Source organism: Arvicanthis niloticus, chromosome 15, assembly GCF_011762505.2.
Source record: "Arvicanthis niloticus isolate mArvNil1 chromosome 15, mArvNil1.pat.X, whole genome shotgun sequence".
In the NCBI taxonomy this organism is placed as follows: domain Eukaryota; kingdom Metazoa; phylum Chordata; class Mammalia; order Rodentia; family Muridae; genus Arvicanthis; species Arvicanthis niloticus.
In genome coordinates this window covers 55,062,919-55,081,695 of record NC_047672.1, presented here as the reverse complement: position 1 = coordinate 55,081,695, position 18,777 = coordinate 55,062,919, and the positions used below count along the sequence as shown (strand labels likewise).

The 18,777-nt window shown below is 39.1% G+C and overlaps 1 protein-coding gene across 12 annotated transcripts in view; it reads left to right on the top strand.

Annotated features, from left to right (window-relative positions):
* The window catches only part of Ppp1r9a (protein phosphatase 1 regulatory subunit 9A), a 263,457-nt gene that overhangs the window by 137,444 nt on the left and 107,236 nt on the right, over positions 1–18,777 (top strand). For all 12 annotated transcript variants that reach the window (XM_034519049.2, XM_034519048.2, XM_034519046.2 and 9 more), the window contains exons 3-4: positions 6,659–6,791; positions 16,778–16,898. In XM_034519049.2, the coding sequence (XP_034374940.1) occupies positions 6,659–6,791; positions 16,778–16,898 (254 nt within the window). The remainder of the gene's footprint in view (positions 1–6,658; positions 6,792–16,777; positions 16,899–18,777) is intronic.

Genomic DNA, 18,777 nt, shown 5'->3' with positions numbered 1-18,777 from the left:
GAAACTAAAGCCCTCAAGAGAAGAATCAGAATCTCTGTGGACTGTTAACGCAACCTCCATTTTATAATTATTTTTTTACGTGGCTGTCCTCAGGCACACCAGAAGAAGGCATAGGATCCCATTACAGATGTTTGAAAGCCATTATGTGGTTGCTGGGAATTGAACTCAGGACCTCTGGAAGAACAGTCACTGTTCATAACCACTGAGGCATTCCAGCCCCGCAGTTTGGCTTCTCTTCAGCACAAAGCTTTTCAGTCCCCTAGTCTACTCACCGTCCTCATTGTCATAAAGCAGCAAGTTGGTTCAGTTCTGGAAAAGAAAGAGGTATGAGTTTAGACTTAGCTCTACAACAACCAGGACCCACTTTCTGAGGGATTACCAGCAAGTTTTAAAAAAAATGGAGACATATACAGCCTTTGGTTTGTCATCAGTTGGCAATTAGAGTCTCTTTAAGCAGTCACAGTGTGCAGAACCATCCTCCGGAACTCAGCCTGCAGCTGCAGATGTGACCTGTAGAAGTACTGTGGGGGATTCCTTCCAGTCAGTATTCACAGAGGAGATGGGGTTTATTTAGATCTGAGTTGATTAAAATGTATCACAAGGAAGTAAGAGAAATATATTACTTAACACTGATAAAAAAACGTTGCTCTTTTGAAAAAGTGTTGTTCAAAGTATTGACCATGTAAATATGATGTTTCAAGTTAGAATTTTATAATATGCTAATTTTTACTTCATTCATTTTTCACAGCCTGGGGATGCTGGTTCAGAAGCACCCTTGCTTAATATCACTGCAAACTTGGTAGTCCTGTAGGCTTGACTGCTGGGAAACAGAGATGAGGTCATGTTTTGTTTGCTTTGATCAAGGAACAGAATATTGCTTTTTGGCGCTGACTCAAGAAGCCTTAAATTTAAACATCCCTTTGTTTGCTTTTCTCAGTGAAATAACACAGGAACAATGAGAAGGTGGCTGAGCTAAATGTATGTATCTCGATGCTGTTGACTCTGGGGATCCCGGATACTGCTCGCATTCTGAAAGGGGAAAGGCGGGCAGTACTGCCGTGAGGGAGCAAGAGTTTCCCAGGATTTGATTGTTCTCCATGTTTTTTCAGAGTGAGATAAGCATAAGTAGTGCAACTATAACAAGAAAATTGAAAGAAGCAGGACAATGTAGATGGGAAGTGGGTATTTATCTAACCCACTCTTTCACCTCCCTGGGTCTTCCTGTCCCAGGAAGAAGAGGAATTGTGACAAGCAGTGACCAGTTGGGTAATGAGTTCGTTGCTCTGGACACAAGCAGGAATATTCGCGGGCCAGTCTACATTCTAATATTAAACTGCCTTCGCAGTGTTTTATTTAAAGGGCATTCAGGACAATAGTAGATGAAATATTAAAAATTCCTTTTAAAGGAGATGGTGAATGGTATGTGGGAAATACTATCTTTGGTATTGCCTTGGAAGAGCTTCTTCTATGTCGAGGTTGAACCAATTGCAACGCTGGATGATGATGATGATGATGATTCTGTAAATAAGGAAACCTAGCCTTAGCTTCCCTTGTGGATGGCAAAAGCAACATAGTTACAGAATTTACTACTGGTATCTACAATGGTTTTTCTGCCTTAATAATACCTATATGGTTAGAGTCTTCGACATCCTTAGAGATACAGGTTTTGTTCGGTCACTTACCTATTGGTATGTCACTGTTTGCTAAGCGATTTTCTCTGTTGGTGAATATTCAGGTAATTCGTCACTTTGAGCTGTTATGAGTAGTGCCTTAATGAATGAACTTCCTTGTACGTCTTCGTACACAGTTGTAGGTCTTTCTATGAATCTTTTTACATACTATTAGCTCAGAGGCATTTCCACTTATGTTTTCAGATTGTTAGTGTTTGTGTGTGTGAGAGAAAGGCAGAGACAGAGAGACAGAGACAGAGAGACAGAGAATATGTTGGAGATAAGTAAGACTAAGGCCCTTATACATTTAGGTGAACATTCTGTCATTGTGGTGTATCTAATTTGTTTTTATTATTTGTATTTTAAATAGTAGCTGTAATTTTAATCTGTAGCATAATCTTAAATGGGATTCTCTGTGTAGTCCAGGTTGACCTTAAAACCCCTGGACAGTCCTCCCACTTCAGCTTCCCAAGTGCTGGGTTGTAGGAGTGAGCTATCATGACCAACCTGACGTATTTTTCCTCCTTTCATATAGTCAGCAAACGAATATTGCTGTAGAAGGAGACATGATTCCTCCTGGCTATAACTTACATTGTCTAATTTTTAACGAAAGTTGTCTTCATTGAAATTTCAATTAGTTTCCAATTCTTTGAGTTTGAAAGTTCATTTTAGGTTTTACCATAACATTTTACTTTAATCCCTAATTTTTCTTGGACCCTCATTATGTGATAATAGTAATTCATTGTCAGGGAGGGATTCTTTCCTTTTTGGGGGACAGTTTCACTCTGTAACCTTAATATGGTCTTTTACAGGGAGTCTTGGCTCAGCCTCAAGTGCTGCAATTACAGACATGTCTCACCGTGCTAGGCTCAGTTTATTTCCATGCAGTGTTGAGATGGATCCAAGGGTCTCATAATTGCTAGTCAAGGCTTCTGCCACTATCCCTAGCCTCTTGACATTGATTCTTAATCAACCAATTTATACGTTTTCATTAATACTTGTAGCATTTGTAAGCTTCTCTGGACCAACAGTTAAACATCATACGACCTTGCATTCAGCACTATTACAGTATATATCCATCAGTCCTCTTCATTTGCATGTTTGATATCAGTTCAGATACTGCACACTGAAAAGATTCAGAGAAACGTGTCTGCACTGTGGCCTTTCCATTTTCACTAAGTACCAGCTATCTATATAGCTTTTGCGTTCTTTTGGATTATAACTAATACAGAGATGGTGAAGATATGTGTAGACTATATACAATTACTAAGAAATTTTATATGGTGATATTGTACATCTACAGATTTCATATGCATTGATGTGGGAGGTGCTTGAACCAAACTCCTTCTAGGGATTAGATGAATATTTACCTTTTCTTAGTCAAAATTCTATTTTTGTTATTATGTAAGCTAGTTATATTTAGATGAACATCCAATTCCTTCCATACTATTTATTAAATACCCCACTGTGACTAATTTGAATAGAAAAGGAAATGAATCTGAATGTAAAATTGTCAGTATATCAAGGACCAAACTACATTGTTTTATTTAGTGAAGTTTTGATGTAAGTTATTGTTTTATCATGGTAGTGCTTTTTCAGCCTCTTAATTTTCATGACAATGGATGGGAATTTGAATTAATTGCTCTGAATTTACAAATGACTGGAAACTGACATTTACAGCAGTTTTGGAGCAATGGTAGTCTTTACAGTATTCAGGATTTTTGTTCAGGAAAGTAGAATGGCGTTATAGACAGGGCTTTCTGTGTTTACAGAGAAGGCAATGCGTCAGTATTGTAAGCAGTGGTCATGCGGCGTTTTACAGGTTCTTACTTTTGTTCGCTTTTTTTAGAGCTATTGATGCTTTGTAGTGTGCACTAGTTTAAATATTCATATTGCGTTACTGAACTCCCATTAGCGTTACTATTTTTGGTTGACTTCCATGCTTTTTCTTAGTCAATAATAGTTAATCTGTAATAAGAAAATCTGACATTTTTTTTCAATTATTTATTGAATTCAATTATTTATTGCCTAGCTTTTGTTTTGTCTCTATGCCCATGTAGTTTCTCAGACCATACTATTCTCTCTGTAGAATGGAATGTTGATAGTCATCTCATGGCTAGATGCATCAGGTTTATCGTTTTCTGATATGTAAGGCTTTATTCATTCAGAATGTCTGCAGTAACTTACTAAGCACCATCCCTGGAGGAGAACACTGTAATGGTGTCTAGGATTCTGCAAACATCCAAGAAGTTGTTAACTTGTTTAAAGCTGTTTTCCCATACTTATTTTTACAGACACATGGGTTTGCACTGGGATACACATCTGCTTGCTCACTCACTCACTCACTCACTCACTCACTCCATTCTGTACTGTTCTGAAATTGTTCTGTTCTGAAATACTGTTCTGTGAAATTGTTCTGTACTCTAGAATTACTCCCAGCTAAACTGGAGCACTGGTGGTAGTTGGGGCTCTTGGTACAATCAGATGAGCAGTAAGTATTAGTGGAGTAATTTCTGGAACAAAGTACTTTAATATGTTGTTAAAATTGACTTCCCTAGGCAAGGTGCTGTGGCTGACCTGACCTTTAGTGTCGAATGCTGTCTGTCTGTGCATGTCCTGTCCCCAGTCTCTGTCTTTCTCTCTGTCTCCCCTCCCCCACTTCTGTGTCTCAAAATACATGTCTATTCTACACTTGAATGTGTGAATCCTTGTTTATTAAAGTATCTTCTCTTCCACAAAATTTTTACTTTTGACAGAGAAATTTAAAAATTGTTCTGTAGAGGCATTGGCTGGAGAGGTGGCTCAGCAGTTGAGAACGTGTGTTGTTCTTCTAGATTCCTTGAATTTGCTTCCCCGAATCTATATAAGGCAACGAACAACTGCCTGTGACTGGTTTCAGAGGATCTGATTCCTCTGGCTTCTGTGGGCAAGTGCGCATAGACATATGTTCAAATAATTTTTAAAATAAACGTTAATTTTAAAAACTTACTTTGTATATCCCTCTGTCACTTCAGGCATCGTATTCTACTCTGGTTTATTATTCTATCATCTGTGTCCCTCATGAGCCCGAGTGCCCTTTCCAGGCACAATATTCTAGCACAATAGCGTGGAGTTGGTGTGCTAAAATTTGGTTGAATGAATACATTTTAATACGTGAATACTACAAGCTGGAAGTGAAAGATAAAAAGGCCGAGAGAGTTGAGTTCTGTAATTTGTTAGGCGCACAGAAAGCCTCTTTTCTATAAAGATAAGTTGAATCCAAACCCCATTGTATAGAGACGTGCATTTTCATGTAGTAATGTTGCTGTGGACCTAGTAGAGAGAAAGTGAAGCTCCAGGAACCATGAGCTCCAAGCAGAGCGTACAATGGGAAAGCAGGGTAAGACAAGTCCACTCCGGTACAGAGCTGCCACGGGCAGAGGTGTGAAGCCCGTGACTAGCTTTATTGTGTGTACCTGTGTGTGAACACTACGTCTGTCCTCTTGGTTTATTCCAAACAAAAACAGCACAGTAAACCCCAAATGCGTTTGACGTTTCTCGAGGGCAGCCGGGCCAGTTGTGGAGGCATCAGTGCCTTTCCTCCACTGTTTTCTTTAGTCAGCCTGCTTCCTGTTGCTAGTCTAGTTTTTAATATACTTTCAAAAGATATTTACTAACAGGTTATAAGAGTTTGAGGGGAGACTTGTAGAGCCTTTTCAGATGTAATTTCGGTACTTAATGAATTTTGAATTGAATTCATAACTACAGCTTTTATCCTAGATATTGATCGCACTTACAGATAGATGCACTCCATTCTCTCAAATACTCCTTAGTGTCCTGCGTGATTTGGTATCTACTTTACTTCTTTTGCAAATATGCACATTTATTACAGCTCTGTCTGAGGGCCACACATATTCTTCTGAATGACTTAAGTTAGAAATAAAGACGGTCAATATCTTGTATGTTGTACAGCCTTTGAGCAATATGTTGATAGCTATTTTCTAGAAACAGCCAATGGAAATTTAATTTAAATCTATGTACAAGTAAAATGTCATATGACAGAAGAAAGAAGCAGTTTAGCATAGTCCAGGACAGTGGAGAATGGAAATCGATTTTGGTAATTCTGTGATTAAGATGTAATTATAGCATCAATATACAACACCCTTGGGGCTAGTATAATCCATAACATGGGGCAGGTTCAGTTTGGGGCTTTGGTAAGATAGCTTTGAAATGCTTTACTATAGTTTGATGAGGAAATAGCAAATCACTGCACTTGTTAGTATATTCTGAATAAATAAAGGTTGGTAAATGTTACTATTCACACAGGCACTCCATGGCTACTGTTGTTTCTTCAATTATTCCAAGTGATAAAGTGTCTCATACAGTATTAATTTAGTAAGTTACTTTTATTTGCATTCAGTTCTCCTTTTCCTAACATCATAATTAATTTTAAATATCAAATGATTGTTAGGAGAGAAGTATTAGGTACTGGGGAGAGGGCTCACTAGGTAAGAGAGCAAGCATAAGGACCTGAGTTCTGATCCTCAGAAACCATCCAAAAAGCCAGGCGTGGTCCACATGTAAGTCCAGAAATGTAGGTGAGCAGTAACAGGGGACTTTGGAGATTTGCAGGCTGGCAACCCAGCTCCAGTTTAAGTGAGAGACCCTGTCTTAAGGGAGTAAAGAGAGTGATGTCCTTCTCTGCACTCTCTGTGAGCATCTCACATGCTGTACACACTCAGACACACACACACAAACACACACACATGCACACACACGAACATGCGAATGCATGCACACATATAAGAGACACACAGAATTACTCAGCATATATATTACACTTATCTTTAGACACACACACATACATACTTATGTGAACATACTCATACAATTTTTTTAAAAAGAAAAATATCAAGAATTTTATCAGTGTTTTTTGTTAAATTATGTAGTTTGAGGTACTGAATGGCATTTTTTCTGTATGACCGTTTGTTCTTGGCCCTTTACTGTAGGTTTTCAACACATACTCCAATGAAGACTATGACAGGAGAAATGATGACGTTGACCCCGTGGCTGCATCCGCTGAGTATGAGCTTGAAAAGCGAGTAGAAAAGCTGGAACTTTTCCCCGTGGAACTGGAGAAAGGTACACAGGACTCCAGTGTGCTAGTAATATGCGGTGATTTTTCCAGAGGGTAGCTTGTTACTAAAAATTGAGTAAGGTTGTAACTTTGTCCGAAGTTTACCAGGTTTCAAAATGAGTTGATGATGCTTTTGAGTGGGTAGTTTACCAAATGACTCCCCCATCTTTTCAGCTCCCAAACAACCTGGTTCCTCTGTCTGGCAGGGATGCAGGTTCATATAGGGGATGTGCTGGCTAGTTTTATGTCAACTTGACACAATGTAGAGTCACTGGAGAGGAAGAAGCCTCAACTGCATGGCAGGAGCTGATGCAGAGGCCATGAAGGGGTCCTGCTTACTGGCTTGTTCCTCACTTCTTGCTCGGCCTGCTTTCTTATGGAACCCAGGACTGGTCATGAGGGTCTGGACCCTTCCACATCAGTTATTAAGTAAGGAACTCAGGAGTTCCTCTCTAGGTTTTGATGATGAGCTGTGATGGGGAAGCGTAAACCAAACAGACCGTTTCTGTTGAAAGTTGCTTTTGTCATAGGAATCGTTACCCAAACTAAGACAAATGGGTACCAGTATCATGCTGTGACAGACCTGCCCAGTTATTTTTTGGGAGGATTGTGGAAGGACATTGGAACTTTGGGCTAGAAAAGCAATAGAAACCCAGACTAAGATGGTGTGTGTGTGTTTGTGTGTGTGTGTGTGTGTGTGTGTGTGCCATTACTTTGTTGGTGTTACTGGAAGTGCTGGTGAAGGTGAAGGTCAAAACCCACAGGAGGCTGATCCTGAGGAAAAGTTTTGGAGTTTTCTGGTTTGGGGTGGAGGGGTGGTCACAGTACTTCAGAATGTGTTTATGATGCGAAGTCTCTGGAAACTTAAGGTTTGGCGGGAAGACAGTGAGATGCAAAAAGCTTTAAACAGAAATGTGCTATTCTCTGTCTGTGAGAAGACTGAAAGAGAAAAGGAGGAAGAGGAAGCAGATGCTTTTGTCCTGAGTTTTCTTCTTGGAAGGATGACCTGCCTACAAGCCTTTGGTGCCTGGAGCAGAGATGGCTGTGCTTGTCTTCACGTGAGATAGGCAACCAGGAACTGCATTGTGCCCCTGCGAGCAGAACACAGGTTTGAGAAGCCTTTAGAATGGGGGCACATAGTCAGATCTTGAAAAGCCAAAAAGAAAAGAAAGTCACTAGAGATAGTAAATGGTGACTTTAAAAAGACATTCTTAAGCACATTACCAACAACAAATCCATTGATTTTCAAACAAAAAGTTTGTTTGCAGACATTGAGGCGACAAGCATGGCTATTGTTGAGACTCACATTGGTGACCTAGGAGGTCTGAAGGAATAAATGTCCCCAAACCCATTTCAGATGATTGTGAACACCCAAGAAAACCAGGAATAGCACTGGCACGTGAAGTGTAGACAATGGAAGTAAAACATAGAGCAGTGAAGGAGATGCACAGTTACCTATAGCAGGAGGAGAAAGTGCCAAATAAATCCCCGCAGAGGGGGGTCCTAATGGATAAAGGTAAAATAATAATCTTAGAGAATACCAGGTTTAAAAAAAAAAGAACAACGTAAAAGAGCAAGTGGAAGTATGTGAAATGGCTGGAATAGTATCAGTTGCTTTTCAGCCCTGGGAGCTGTCCTGAAGTGTGCGTTCATGGTCCACAGAGTGAAAAGGGGGTGTCCCCAGAATTCCACGTGCACCCAGGGAACATTTGCTTCTCCTGAGAAAAGAGGAGATGTTGCTGATGTATAAAGTTTTCATGAACACAAGTTATCTGAGAAATTTGCTTCCTGCTAGCAAAGAGGAAAAGACACAATCAACTTGTTCAAACAGTAAAGATGTATCAAACAGGGGAATTCTGTATAAATGTGAAACAGAAAACTGCGTGGATAATGTAGTAGTTAGATAATACGATGATTGCCCAGTATTGCACTGAGTGTGGCTGATGACTCCAGTTAGAGGGCACTTCATCTGGAGTTAAGCTGAAACACAGTGATGCTCTCGTTTTTGTATATTTAAAAATATAGATGAAGAGTCTTAACAACATGCTAGTGTGTCTCACATTGCTGATACGAGCCAAACTGGAGAAAAGCCCAAGTATGTATGCGAGGCATGACAGCACACCTAGTCAGTGACACACTGAGCGCAGTTCATACAGCAGTGGCGGGACCTCCCCAAACATAAGGTTGACGGTGCATAAAGAGGAAGTCACAGAGGTCACTCAGTGACTCTTCCAAGTGGCTTGAATTTCAAACCCAGGGAAAACCGAACAGCGTATAACTGAAGGCTACGAGATACACAGGTGAGTAGTTGTCATTTTTATTAAGTTGGTGTTTTCAGAGGAAGGATGGGTAAACTAGATACATTGTCACCAAGAGTTAAGGAAAGCTGGGCAGGCGGATAACAACCTTTCTCCAGTGGCTGTGGTTCTGTATCGATAGGACAGGGACTTTTGTATACCTTTGCTCTTGTAGCCCAGAAAGCCCTTGAATTCAATAGTAGCTCTGGCTTGTCTCCAGCTCAGGATCCTCCTGCCTCAGCGTACAAATCCTAGTATCATAAGCTTCTTCCACTTTGTGTGTGTTTCCCAGTTTGTTCTTGGGGTGTGAGACATGGCTTCACTGTTTAGCCCAGACTGGCCTGCAATTGCCACTTCTCCTCTCTGTCTCTGGGATTATAGTTGTGTAGTACCAGTACCAGACCTGCTTACTCTCTTCTCTAAGCATATTTCACAGATAAACAGTTGAATAAACTATACTGTGCCCATATATTTCATTTTAAATTTAAAGTGGGAAAATTAACTAACCAAAGGAAATAAAGTTATTCAAAATTTTACTATATTTCTTTCATAAGTAGATCTAACAGGCAGAATACAAATTAGGATAGATTAATAAAAGCAAATTCATTTAAAGCTGTCGATAAAGACACAATACACAGCTGGTAGAACATGAGATTGTTTGTTTTAAACGAAGAGCGATCTTATGTTTGAATAAAAATTAGAATCTCAGTACTATCATGAGAATCTGGAACCTATAAAGTTCTTAGATACATATTTGACAGAAAATTGAAGCTATTATTACCATCTGTCTTGGAAAGGGATTTTTTTTTTCATGTAAACTATACAGTAAAAGCCTTACTAAAAATAAAAATTACATTAGTGTCTTTCTTTAAAATAAACATTTAAGAAAAAAATCAAATCGGAAAAGGCAAATGAGATATATTTTTTGAAGTTTCAGATGTTTTTATTTAAAGATTTTCAAAAACAGTAGATGAAAAAGCTAACAATGTGGTCAACTGCATACTTCAAAATGTCTTTAAGGTGTTTAAGAAGTCATGGGATAGAACATCACAGAATTGTCTTGGCCCAGTAGATAATTACACTGGCAGATGTATTCTCTAGTAAGAAAAATTAAAACCAACTTCCGATCACATAAATATTTCTATGAAAATTTGTCTGCACAAAAGCTTGTTCTTTATAAGTTGACTTTTAACAATTTAATGGCTATTTGCTATGTGATGTTTAAGCATTTTTTTTCTTAATGTACAAAGGTTATGTTTCCCAAATCTGATCTGGACAATTTCAGATGTAGTTCCCAGCAGATTTCTCCCTGCCCTTCTGACTGAGCTATCAACTTTTTGTCTTAACTAATACAAAACATATCAAGTACTGAGAAATCTGAGCTTATAAATTTATTAGGAACATGGATGGTGATTCTGTCAGTCTGGACTTCTTCAAAGCAGAATAGTTTAGGGAAGGTAGAACCCATAAAAACACATTCTTCTCCTCCTCATCTTCTTCCTCCTCCTCTTTTCTCTCTTCCTCCTCCCCTCTTCCTCCTCTACTTTCTCTTCTTCCTCTTCTTCTTCAAAAAAGAAACAAGAACATACCCCAACACATGCTGTCACTACTATGTGATTTTCATATAGTATCTATACTTCTCAGAGCAGCAAGAACTTTTGAAACTGTGAAATGTCACTGACGTCTATCACCAAATACAGGCATAAAATTTAAGAGCTGAAAAGTACTCAAAAGAAATAAGTGCTTAACCATGATCCCCAAGCTGGGAAGATTTGGTTGCTGATAACAGAGTGACTGGAAACCTGTCCCAGTACAAAGGAGTCTCTCCTCTGAGGAAGATGTCGATCCTACACAGCTGACCAGATAAGTACACTGTTGTGAAAGACAACCTAATTTACCTCTGCGTTTCAAACTTTCGCAGTTGCCTTAATAAAAGCATCAGTAGCGGTGAATTATCTCGTATGTGCCAGCATGGAAGTAACTGTAGTTACGAGTCAGGAGTTTCATAGTTTCAGAGTTGGTTTTCTTTACATGTGAACACCTCTGGTGATGGCATAGTGTACCACTGTTTCCTCCATGCTGGCTTTTTAAAATTTTTAAATTTTTAAAAGTGTTCATACATCAATGAAAATGTTAAAACCGAATGCAAAGAAGCCAGAGGACGCAGCTTCCTAACCACACCCCAGTCTGTGATAACACAAGGTGCAGTTAGGATGAGCTGGGGCACTGGCTGCTTACCCATTTGTTGAAGACTACCTTTACAAGTGAAGTCCCTTTAAAAGTGCCAAATCACTTCTAAAATTGAAGGCAGCACAAGCCCCATGTTGGGTCACATGCCTATCACAGCACAAGCACATGGTGGCAGAGGCATCTGAAATTCAGATCCATCTTAGGCTGCTGACTAAATAATTTTTCAAACCTCAAAAGACAGAAGACAAGACAGGGAGAAAATATGTGTAGTAAATACATACAAATGTGTAGCATGCGTGCTGTCAGGCCCTGAACTTCTCTGACACACGTGATGTGTACCTAGAAATGATTTATTTCTAACAATGTGAATTATCAAACCAATAGATTGGCTAGTTGCCATAACAGCAGTTGGGATGGTATTTATTATATAAAACATGAAAGCATTTCATTAGAATAATGTCTACAGGTAAGCCACAGAAGTGCTTACTTGGAAAGGTGCCTGTATATAAAATGAGGACTTGCTTGATGAGGGTGGTGCTTCAGACAAAACATGGATGTGCTTCAGTCCCTCATGGCTCCATTGCTCATAAAGGACACACAAAACCAGTGTCGCTTTGACCCTTTTGTTTCAGATAAAATGAAGAGTAAGAGGTTTTTGTATTACCCAAAACTTATTTACTATTTTAAAAAACGAAGGTGATGGTAACAACTCTAAGATTTGGAATTATAGGTGGAATGAATTTTCAAACAAGGACACACCCCCAGAGAATGCATGAGAGAACGTGGGTTTTAGACATGAGAAAAGAGCTGTTGCCATGTATTAGCAAAGCTGACTTCATGCAGTTCAGAGGGAAGTCTGTGGTCATATAGAGTTATGTTTGGTAAAATTTAGTTTAAATATTACATGCTAAATTTGAATTAGCATGTAATAGACACTACCTACAAATTTTGCAATCTGCAAATTATAAAAGCAATGGAATTCTACCTTTAAGTCCAGGAAGCATGAAAAACATGTCACCTAAAGTCAGAAGAAAAAACTTGGAATGCGATTTAAATGGTATGACCTGTATAAAGAATAAAAAAGTAAGTTTGCAAAACATCTCCTTTTTCTGAATACCCATATCCATATTTGGTGAGTCAGGCTTCTGTGACTGAAACACAGCACCTCAGATAGCAGCTGAAAGACAAGCTGATTTTAATGCATGGCTTCAGAATGTGGCAGTTGGCCATGCTTTGGAGCCTGTAGTAAAGCAGTAGAATGAGTGTGTGACAGAGGAAGCTGCTCCCTCTTGACAGCCAAGAAGCAAAAGAGACAAACAAGGGGCCAGGATCCTTGTTCCCTTTAAGAGCCCACCCCAACTTCACCATTTAGTCCCCGACTCTTAAGGTTCTACCATTTCTCAGTGGCAAGTTGAGGATCAAGTCTGTATAACACATGAGCCTTTAAGGGGACAGGTAGCCTTTAATGGGATTTATCATAGCAGTATCTGTCTCTATCTTGAGGACACAATTCAATTTTTTAAAATTTCAGAATTGCTAAGATAATTTGTAAAGGAAGAGGTCTGACTCAAGGTCCATAAGGTACTAATAGGTTTTCCCATTATTCATATGCATAACTTAAGAGTGAAATGGGAAAATATTTTACTTACATTAGCAGCAAAATACTGCTTATTTATTACATAAAATATAGAATTTATATATTTATTTATAGAAAGTCATCAAATATTTTGCTGGGTACGGTGACTCATTTCTGTAGTCTCAACACATGTAAGACTAAGGGAGGAAAAGTGTCATGAGTTTAAGGCCAGTCTGAACTGCCCAGGGCTTCCAGAGCAAATGTCCATGTCCATAGATAGAGTGGCACTGTCTCAAACACAAAACAAAGTGGAAAAAGGTAAGATTTAAGTAACTGATGGATTTACCACATTCCTGGATAGGAAGGCTCAAGATACACTCTTTCTATACATTTCTTCTTTTTTTAATACATTTCTTTAAATTCAGTGTGATACAGATAGAACTGTCAATAAAGTTAAGTTATAAGTCTTGTGTAAAATAATATTTTATATAGAAACATCTAGGCCTGAGGAATATGAAGAGTTTAATTTGCCAAATATCTTGATCTAATATAAAGCTTCAATACTTAGAACAATTATATTTACGGTGGTTAGTCAGTGGAAATAACTGAAAACACGGGAGGAAATATTAATAGGAGAGAGCATTTACTATGAAATGCACTCTGTCATAACAGCATCTAAAATAGAAAGCTTAGCACCTTTATTGTAGTATGTATAAGCAAGTCTAATCAAATTAAAACTGAATGCTCACAAGTAATGATATTATATTTGAAGAAAATCTACAGCAATAAGTATCACCTAGGTTGGTGGGAAAACCCAATCGAAAACAGGAAACCAAGTGTTTGAAAAGTTAAAATACGTCTTTGATTACGTAGAGTCTTAACCTGATAAAGGCAATCATGTCAGAAAAAAAATAACAAGTGAAAAACTGTCTTCATTATTGATGACAAAGCTAATATCTGTAATATTCTAAAAATCTTTGTAAATCATCATAATAAAGAGGAAAAATCCAGTAGGAAAAATGGCCTTTTACAGGAAAGGAAATCCACTAGCCCAGAGTCCTTGGAGACAGGCTCAAATCTCACGTGCAACACAAGGAATGCTGTAGCAGCGAGCGCCTCTTTCCTGAGAGGAAGCAAGACTGGACCCCAGGTCAGGGGACAGCATCTTCTGTCATGTGAGGGCCTTACTGTTTTTTCCTGACTGCTTTGTCTACTTAATGCTTTTGCCTGGCCCTGGGAATGTGCAGAGGAAGAAAGACCAGTTCTCAGAGTCACTGCTGGTTCCTTTTAAAATTTTATATTAATTATATGTATTACATCTTTGGGAAGAGGGACAATTGTGTGGTGTAGTACACATGTGGAGATGGGAAGACATCTAGCTAGGGTGCCTGTCCTTTCCTACTTCTCTGTGAGTCCTGGGAATTGAACTTAGGATGTCAAACTTGGGAGTGAGTGCCTTTACCTGTTGAGCAGTCTTGCTGGCCCACTCCTGGGCTTCCTGACTAACCTTTGTGGCTTCCAAATTTCACATGGGCGTGACACTCACCCCTGTGAACAGAGAAGAGATGAGGTTCTGGGAGAATCCTCTGGTTAAGATGACTGTTCTCTTCCATCCATGTTTGGCCCTTCAGTTGTTTATTTCTCCTTGGTAGAAGTCTGCACTAGAATTCAAGATGAATCAAGCTAATGTTACTTTTTCTAAAACAAGCCCTATAGACGAAAGAAAGAAAGAAAGAAAGAAAGAAAGAAAGAAAGAAAGAAAGAAAGAAAGAAAGAAAGAAAGAAAGAAAGAGAGAGAAAGAGAAAGAGTAAATAACTTTCTAGTTAGAGCAGCAAGAGGATCTATGGAAAGAAGAGAGGGGATGTTGAGAAGGGTAGAGTCCAGGCAGGGAAAATAGATTTTAAAGCCAATGAATAATTTCAAGGATTATTTAAGTACAGGAGACTTGTAAGGGCTCAGAGGCAGCCATGGAATTTAATGAACACCTTTGACACTCATAGTTTAACAGGTGGTCAGTATAAGGAGACCCCATGCAAGGGCAGTGAGCAGGAATTCAGGTGAGATGCTAATTCCCTAGAGATCTTTGGCGGGAGGGAAAGGATGTGGCATCCATCAGTGTGGACCAGTCTACAGAACCATCTCAAGCAGAACACAAGGATAGACACCAGATCTGTTTGCTATGAATACATCGTTTGAAGGAACAAATTCACTCCAGAAGAACTTCATGAATATCATAAGTGTGAACCATGAAACCAGTGGTTTACCATAATACCCACAAAGGAATTCTTTTAGGAGGGATGAAAACCACATTACATGAGCAATATGCAAGTCTCTCCTTTCACCCACTGCTACACATGCACAAGAAAGCATGGGGCAAAATTCCCACAGTGTGCTGAGCGTCAGAAAATCCTCCTGATCAAGTTCAGGCTATTTATACAAGAAGAATGATTTGAATGAAGTAAATATGAAAAGTTGCATATATGCAAACACTGTGATGTAATGAGATAGAATCGTCTCTGGTGATCACTCGCACATTAGAAGATGTTTCTGTTCTCACCTTGGAGACGTTCCAATGCCTGCAATCAAGGTGGACATGTCTTCAGCTCAACTTCATATCAGAAAACTCACGTAGGGTAGACACCACAGAATTCTGAATCCCAACAAAACAAACAGCTTGTTGCTAATGGCATCTCGGAAACAAATGCAGGAGACTGACAGGATTTTCTACATGGATTTAGAACAAAGTTGTCATAAGGCAGCTGCTGGTGACAAGAGATAATCATTGAGGCCAGTCCCCTCTAACGCACTTGGTGAAGAGAATATTTGCTGAAGATGATTTTAAATGCGTTCTTTTCAGTGTGCGCATGAGCTTTCCTTTGACGATGTGTAGCTGTTGATGAACTAGTATCTATTTTTTATGCTGCTGATAAATCGTGATTACAAAGACTTTGAGGCTACCAGAAAAATAACCTTGAAATGTTAACAAAATCTTTTTATTTTATTGGTAATGAACTATATTTGCTTATGGAAAGGACAAATGGAAATGTGAATTAACACATGATTTGTATGTGAATTTGAAATATTACTTTCAGTATTGCTTACAAGGCCAATAAAGTGGAAATAAAAGTGATGGATTGTTAATAGAGAAGTGATTTAATATACTATGATATATCATCATGAAATAGTACGAGTCACTAGAAATGATTTAAGTCTATAAAAGTTTATCCATGAAGTATCATTAATTTTAAACATGTGTGATGCAGGGAGAAATGAAGTCCTATTTGTGTAAAGGAAAGAAAAGCCAATAAACTTGAGTGTGTGCCTGCCTATGTATGTATGTATGTATGTATGTATGTATGTATGCATATACATATAGGTATGCAGATGGATACATTATTACTGATGAGTGTAGATTCTCGTGTAGAAGCAGAGAGGAGTGTACTCGCTTATACATCCGAGCTTTATTTTTCTTTTGTTTTTTTGCTGTGCTAGTTACCAAATTCAGGTGTAAGGCACAGAAGTAAAGTGCTCAACTGAGCCAACTCCAAGCTTCATGCAATCTTCTAAAGAAGAGAAGATAGTAAAATGAAAAGATGAAATTCCAAATAACTACGGGTCACGTTTATTTAAAATTATAAAGGTAGTTGAATGTATGTTTTTTTCAGGACTAAAGTAGTGGGTAGGGTAATTGGGGACTCTGTGAGATCTATTAGTTATTCAAGACCAAATTATTGCCTTTTCTTGGACTGCACTAGATTACCAAAAAATGTCTGGAACTCTTGACCCATTTGGGGAGTCTTGTTCTATGGTGGCAAACATAATTTGTCCTGTGTTCACATGAAGAACGAAACTATGAGGATCAAGCAGCTAGCTAGGTTAGTTAGACCAGGACACGGCCAGCTGCTCACTCTCTTCTCTTTCTTCTAGACGAGGATGGGCTTGGCATAAGCATTATTGGAATGGGCGTTGGTGCTGATGCTGGACTGGAGAAGCTGGGAATATTTGTGAAGACAGTGACGGAAGGAGGCGCAGCTCAGCGGGATGGCAGGTGAGCTGGGTGCTGCTGACTGTGAGCTGAATCCCAGCGGGATGGCAGGTGAGCTAGGTGCTGCTGACTGTGAGCTGGATCCCAGCAGGATGGCAGGTAAGCTGGGTGCTGCTGACTGTGAGCTGGATCCCAGCGGGATGGCAGGTGAGCTAGGTGCTGCTGACTGTGAGCTGGATCCCAGCGGGATGGCAGGTGAGCTAGGTGCTGCTGACTGTGAGCTGGATCCCAGCGGGATGGCAGGTAAGCTGGGTGCTGCTGACTGTGAGCTGGATCCCAGAACTGGCCGCATGTTTCTGTCAGAATGTATGACCTTTCTTCTTTTGATTAAAAAAACTTTTTATTAGTGTTTCTCAGATATGGGAGTATGTGAAAACACTTGAATTACTTTCTTATTGGTAGCAAAATATCTATGCAGTAAATGTGCATCTGTCTGTCTGCCTCTGTTTCTATCCATTCATGTACTTAGTGTGAAGTGGGCCATGACGCAGTATGATTGAAGAACATGTCTTGGGAAAGTCGGCATGTGACTTTACTTCAGAAATGTTAAAATGAATAATAATAATTCTGGTGCTTTTGAAGTGACAGAGGTGGGGAGACAACTTAAGAAGTCAATTCTACGCTGAGGGGAGTTCTAGACACTAGTGTTCCTCCACATCGTCTCCTATATAAAAACAAGTGCTAGAACAGTGCTTGGAATCATAAAAGGAGAACTCTCCATGAGAGAGGCTGCCAGCCTGCCTGGGTTATGGGTTAACGTTTCAGCTTTCATCAGCTCAGCATTCCAGCACCTTTAATGTAAAGATTTAGCTCCCACCAGGCTTCTGATAGAAGACTGGAAGCAAAGGATTGACAATAGAAATGAACAATGACCCCAGATTCTGACAGCAGAATTCAGAGAATATCCTCAAACGTTTCTATGTTTGATTACGAATCACTTCACCTTCTTCTCAAGAAGTCTGTGAGCCATGGGTCTCTGTTGAGACACATTCTGTCTTCCGTTACTCCAATACCTGTTGATACACATGAAGTTCCTAAGGGGCAGGGATCACACGTAATTTACTTACTTATCTGATACAGGGTCTCAAGAAAGGTCCCGAGTTAATAATGGAAAGTATTGGTACTAATAGCTATCCTCTGATTTCCAGGTGTGTGGACATTAGTACACACATTTTAAAAACACACACACACACACACACACACACAATATAGAATAAATAAGTAAACAAAAATTTAAGCTGAGTGTAATGGCACATGCCTTTAATCTCAGCACTCAGTAAGCAGAGGCAAGCAGGTTCGAGGAAAAAAACAAAAAATAAATAAATTAAATAAAATAAATTTTAAAAATAGGAACTATTACTACCATTATGTAACTCATTGAAGAGGCCCCCTTTCTTCAAGTGAATTAAACTTGTAAAATCTACCTTATTTGTAAAAGTCATTTCGGGAAGATAGGAAATAATTCTTACAGTTAGTGCCAAGCAAAACTAAATGGTTTTGTGTAACCTTTTAGGTGAATTGGGTGCAAATGAAGACACAAAGAAACTGGCTGTATTCAGCACCCTTGGATCTGCTGTCAAATATACACAGTCATATATGTTTCCATTTATTTTAAAAATTTATTTAAAAATTAAATTTGGTTTCTCTTAAGCTGTTTACTTTGTTGTCCCTCGCTGTTTCATTATTAGATCTTTCCTTGGGGAGCTGGGATATTGTTTTGGATGTGCACTTCCACATACACTGAAATGTGCTGGCCGTTGTCACTGTTGCCATGCCTGGAGTCCCTGCCTTTAATTTCAGTTGGTTGTTGACAGACCTTGTGAAGTAGAGTATCCCCAGCCCCCTTCACAGAAGTATTATGCTGACAAATAACTTCCTGCAC